The 6,141-nt window shown below is 40.3% G+C and overlaps 1 protein-coding gene across 2 annotated transcripts in view; it reads right to left on the reverse strand.

Moving 5' to 3' along the window:
• Positions 1–5,849, reverse strand: part of LOC112567888 — a 77,051-nt gene extending 71,202 nt beyond the window's left edge. For both annotated transcript variants that reach the window (XM_025244762.1, XM_025244761.1), the window contains exon 1: positions 5,611–5,849. In XM_025244762.1, the coding sequence (XP_025100547.1) occupies positions 5,611–5,729 (119 nt within the window). In that variant the 5' untranslated portion in view covers positions 5,730–5,849. The remainder of the gene's footprint in view (positions 1–5,610) is intronic.
• Between the last annotated feature and the right edge of the window lie 292 nt (positions 5,850–6,141).

Below are 6,141 nucleotides of genomic sequence, written 5' to 3' on the forward strand. Positions count from 1 at the left end.
TATAGACAACATAAATGAAGAGTTGTCAGAAGATATCCTGGACATAGTAAACTACATTGGAGGGAGTATTATTACTAAAATGAAACAGAGGCTGCAACGGGGTAGGGAGAACTCTTCAAAGGAAGAACAGCTGTTGTGTCTGGCACATCTAACTCAGGAAGATGATGGTGTGCACAGCCTTACTAAGCACCTTAATAGAGGTGGTCTGGTATTTTTTAAAGCCTGCAACCAAATATTTTTTTCCATCTGCTGGAGAAAAAGACCCTTGAGGTCTTTACTTTAGAGTCTGTAGAAAGGTGCAGACTGGTTGATTTTCAAACCATGTGCAGCCAGGATAGTGTAATAGCGTCGGCATTCAGCGGACTGACATATGAGGCAGAAAAGTGCCGAGGACAATAAGGAGGCTGTGTTTTGAAGGGATTGTCAGATTATATTTTAAGGTGCGAGTTCACCATGAATGCAGACAATATATGGAAAAACAAAAACTCAGTGCGGTCTTTGCCAAAAAAAGTCTGCGAAAAACCCTTAAATCAAACAGCCACACACAGTAAGTTTTATTGTATGATGTGTTGTGTGCCTATTTGAAATAATGTCAGCATGAATTAATACAGCATGATTAATACAGCTTTTATATACTATATAGTGTAAGCTTTGTTATTGTTAATGTTATAGGCATAATCTGTATCACATCCCACTTCCCTCCCACACACATAGTATATATGTTTAACGCAATGAAGTGATGTAAAATTTTGCTTCATTCAAAGTTACCCCACACTAACAACACTTAATATGCACATAAACATCATCCACTTAGTCTGCACTCACAAATACAGTTGAAAATCACCAATTTTTAGTGAAAATTTAATAATAATAATAATAATAAGTTTATTTATAGAGGGCCTTTTCCAATCAGCAGGCAGGCTCAAGGCGCTTAAACTCATGAAGATGCCTAAGCACGCACTTTTCAACAGGCATCAAATGCATCTTACAGATACAATCATCATCATTCAAATCTCTCTCTCTCTCTCACACACACACATGGGTGGAGGAAACCAGCAGAAGCCAAGAACAGAACAGGCTTGACAGGGCTATAGTAATCCACAAAAGCCAGTGAACCTTGGCACACTGCAAAAATCTCCTGCAATCTTCAGGATCCTGGTTTCAATTTTTCACAGTCCATGATTTACAATTTAGATTGCAGTTTATTGTTGACAAGGTCATTAGAAAGAACATGCAGAATAAAACTTCTGCAAATGAATGAATTTCTGGGACACATGGTTTTCAATTTCTGGCACTGAGGATCAAAGCATTAGTGAATAGAATGGTCTAGTACGTTTGAGGAGCATGATAGCCCAAACATGCATTTAATCGGGACCTCGGTCAACGTCGCTGCTTTGCACAAATCCAAAAATCTAACCACTGCAAATGTAGAGAGGAAATACAGTACATGGCTCGTATATTATAAAAGGTGAGATTTCATGGTCAGCTTGTGATGACAGTGAAATCATTTATTCGAGTAAACACGGTATATTACAAATGTGAGATGAGGTTTCTTGGATAAATGAAGGCATATCACTGTTTTAACAACAGCCAAATGACTGAAGACACTGAATGTGGTAAGTATTCTCAAATGTTGGGTTGAAGAAATACAAAGGGGCAATCAAGTAATCCCCCCAAAAAAAGGAAGAAAAAGATAGATACCACACTATTGATTGCGATTTGTCCTGCACTTTTTCTTCATTGGACTGCTTGTGATAGTCACCGCAGGTCGCTGCTGATTTGCCCCTTTGATATTTCCCTTAGGAGTAACTATGAGAGCCATCTGGCGTTGGAGCCTGATGCTGTTCTCTTTGGTGGCCAAACTGGAACAGATTGGGATTTTCAGCACTCCTCCCTATAGCTCTGTGACGCCCAAAATGTTCCTCAAGGGGATCCTGGCAAAATTTATGGCTTAGAACAAATGGTACACCATTTGAAAGAAGATACCGCGTTACTTCAACAAATGATTTCACTGTCATCACAAGCCCCCTGTTATGTTTGCAGTGAGAGAAACATTTTTTGTCTCTCTCTCTGCCGAAAATTGCCCTTGCCTGTTCTGAACTGATGACCTCCAGTCTTCTAAATATTGAAGAAATTCTCCTTGTAGAAAGTCAAACCTAATGTCGCTCCACGTGTGTGTATGGGAGCAGGTCTGGCTTCCTGAAACGTTTACCCTCTAAGAGGTTCCTGGAATTGAGACAGTCAAAAAACCTGTCCATCAGGAGGATGAATCTGGCAGTCTCCTGCTGTTCAGGGGCCCACCCATACTCCTGCATTACGCGTCCCACTTGATGGCTCAACCACCTGTGGCAGCTAATCTAACATTCATCACAGAGTGTGAGGTCAGATTGATATGGTCAGCAAGTAAGGCTCGTCCTTCTGAGATGGAGTGCTTGATCCATATTATACAAGTCTATAATATGCTGCCATAGTATGTGCTGCCCATCCTTCCAGAGAATCTAGAGTTTGACCCCCAGTGACTGCTATGGATGATGTTTCTGACGGTCTTGATGAGATGGGGGGGTCCGAGATGAAAAAATTTCTCTCTCGGGTGAAAGATATTTATTGTTTTATAGCACAGTTTCTTTACTTTCTCCATGCATCTGGTACAGCCTCTGGTTGGCTGGAGCTTTAATCACTGGTGCTGGCAATAACTTTTAAATTACATGCCTCCAGACAACCAACTGCCTGCCAGAACATGTAGTACAACTGGTCAGCAGAAGCAGTTCTGGTCCCAAAGTATCCCAGACTCATTTTTAAGGAAGAGTTTAACTCCAACGACGTAAAAAAAGACCAGAACATGTGATACCAGCTTGTTTGTGTCGTGAAACAAGTTCCCACTTGTCTCTTGTTTTGACAAATCCTATCAGCTCTCCTGATCTACTGTCAAAGACAAGGTCACTTTTCACTGGACATTTCGTCATGTAGAAGCACCCACATATCGCTGATTTTCTGAGAGTGTTGCAGAAAACTTGTTAAGCTTGTCCATAACTCAGGCTGAAACCCTTCTGAGGATGTATTGCACTAGTGTATTCCTTAAGCGTGGCAGTTCCTGGCAAAGCTTTAGGACACCTGTTTTTCGGAGAGTCTCATAAGCAGCTTTACTTTTGCTATGGATAAGGATGGCAAGCCTGATCATCATTGGATGCCACCTCATCCCATGTTCTTTTCTCCGAAAAGCCTTTTGCTGCTCCTCCCAGAATAACCTTGGCAAATCATCATCCTGGAGCTCAGTCATGTCAACAGCACTAAGGCTGTTGTGCATGTCTTTGGTCATTGTCATAGAATCTTCATTCAAATTCTGCTTGAATGCCCTAATTTGAAGCTGACTTTTTCTAAACGTATCTTTTCCTTGCGTTCTTCTTTAAAGAGGGTCTTCAGCTGATCAATGTCCAGGCAGTGAAGTGGCGGTCATTTGGTTTACAGGCTGTTAATATTCTTGACTCTTTACGCTTCTTTTTCTCAAGTAGTGCATGTTCAATTTTGATGACAAACCATGCAATAATTGAAGAATTGCTGGGGAGCAGAAGCCAGCACTGAACTGATCTGACTGATGATATATGGCACACCACATCATTAACTGTTGTGTACTGAATGTGACGATAACAATTGTGTTTTGCCCATCAGGTAGGGCAGCATATTCTTGCAGTGAACTTTCAGTTACCCCAGTGCAAATCGACATGACCTGCAGCTCCTTGCAGAAATGTACTTAGCCTTTTTGACTCCAGGTCTGTCGTCAAGCGTGGAGCAGGCACCCCAAGAACCTGAAAACATTAATCTAAAATGTTCAGTTTTTTTTTTTTTTCAAAATTGCCCAAACTATTCCTATAAAGTATTAGTTGTACATAAAAAATAACAAATATACAACAAAAATAAATATGTTATCTGATCAAAGTATAATCCAGTGAATAATAATTATGATAAAACTAAATATTAATTTTAGGTAGATAATGTCTGCCTCTTTTGAAGTGATAGATCAGAGGCAATAACTTTTGTTACCTCATAATAGCAGAAAATTTTTTTTCTTTAGTAACCTTTACATTGTGAAGAATTTCTATCAATTAAAAGATTAACCAAAACAAATTTAAACCACGTCCATCTACAATACATGTTTTATAAAAGAAATGACGGAGGTAAAAAATGTGTTTCAACAACAGCTTACCTTCACATAAGCTTGTGTGTTTGTTTTCGGCTCTCAACTCGACAATAATTTTCCATACATATTTCGGTCCTCTGATGAAACCCCAATCTGAACATTTGCTGGAGTGTTTACTCTTGATTATCCATGGTGCTTGAATTTTAATTTAAATCTTCTTGATGTCTTCAAAGTTTTTGTAGAACAACACGTTCTGGCAATGGAGGTTGTTCTCGTTCAGTCTGTAAAAGAAGACAGCTGCAGTTACATTCAGCGATAAAATTTATTTTAATATTTTTTAAATCACCTTTATCTTTTCATTGCTCTCCTATAAATAAAGAGGTAGTACCGTGGCCTTTATTTTTAAATCTCACTTTATACTGTTATGTATTATACATTTTATATTATAAAGACTAAATAAATGAGCAGACAAATTTACAGGTTTTGCCTTGTGGTTTTGGGTGATTCATGTAATTTGCTTGGCAATCCAACGAGTTGGCAAGCTCCATGGAACAAGACCGCTACATTTTTCCTGATGGACCTGTAAAATGTTAGGATTTGGTTAAAAAAATTATTGAATAAAAACAACATAATGAAATTTAATTGGAAGAAAACATTACTAATTTCTTCTCTCCTCACCACATTAAAAAACTTGGCGGTATCATACAAATCAGAAATTTGAGAATGTCATTGTTTTTACAATGGAAAATTCGTTATTTATCAAAAATAATATAAAGCACATGATGATGCTGCTGATGATTATAAGAAAAACTACTAGAAAGTACAAAATAGTGTTCACGTTCTGGGAACATAATTCAAAACATTGCCACAAAAATATGTCTAAAATATAACCATCAGCATCTCCAGAAAAAGCTTTAAAAAAATAGCATACTTATTGGCACATACCGTATTTTATGCAGCCTTCCTCGAAATGTCGAGAGCAGATCTTGGCGTTCTTTGGATTGAAAGCTTTTATCGCACCGATTTGATAGCATTAATCAAAGCCGCCCTCCACTTGTCTTTGATCTTCCGCTCTCGCCTGCTTTAGGAATCGATATGAATGACAAGCCTCTACACTTCGCTTTAGTGGTATGGCACCCAACAAGCAACAATGTGCACACTTTCCATTTTTTTGCTGGCTCTTGTGAATCCATTTAGGTCTGCGAGCAGATGCCGTGTGTAAACGTATATCGGAGTTCATACAAGCCGCCGTACCGGAAGGTAAGAGTGTTCGCAGTCTCGGTTAGCCAACGAAAGCAAGACTAACCGCGGCCTTGACCCCAAGTCACGCATCCAGGTATGAAGGTCCGTGAACTACCGTTTACTTCGAAAGGTCGAGGTCAAGGTTTGTCACCTTGGTAACCGCGTATGGAAGATCGCGCATGCGCAGAACATGTCATTGTAAAAAGCGTGTGCGAAAAAAAGTAGTTACTTACTGGTACGAAACTTGCGTGAGCAGGGCAGGTGTTCCTTTCATTGAGGAAATATCACCTGTTAGACACCTGGTGGTGAGTATAAGATCACAGCGAGCGACATCTACCTGTGTGTCTATCATCACATCACACGATGTACTACTCACCCCGCTTCATCAACGATGACGTACAACGACCCTCCTGTTGCTGCCTGTGACAAGTCATTGACGGCCTTCTCCTCCTCCTTCTCATTATCGTCATAAAGATCATACAGCAGCAGGTGAGGCTGACCGGGGGATGCACCTGCTGACTGTTGTGTCTTTAGTGTCTGCAGCAACAGGTGATACAGCATGATGCACGCTGCACAACTCTCATCACAACTACTGACAACGTAGACGTGGTGACCACACCGCAGCCACTGTATGGCCATCAGCAGCAGCACCACAGTTTTACCTGTACCGGGCGGTCCGGTGACATACAGTCTGTCAGGCGGGTTGTTCAGCAGGTGAACTTGCCTCCGGGAAGAGTGTGATGACAGCAGTATAGCACTCTCCT

Source organism: Pomacea canaliculata, linkage group LG7, assembly GCF_003073045.1.
Source record: "Pomacea canaliculata isolate SZHN2017 linkage group LG7, ASM307304v1, whole genome shotgun sequence".
NCBI classification, from domain to species: Eukaryota; Metazoa; Mollusca; class Gastropoda; order Architaenioglossa; family Ampullariidae; genus Pomacea; species Pomacea canaliculata.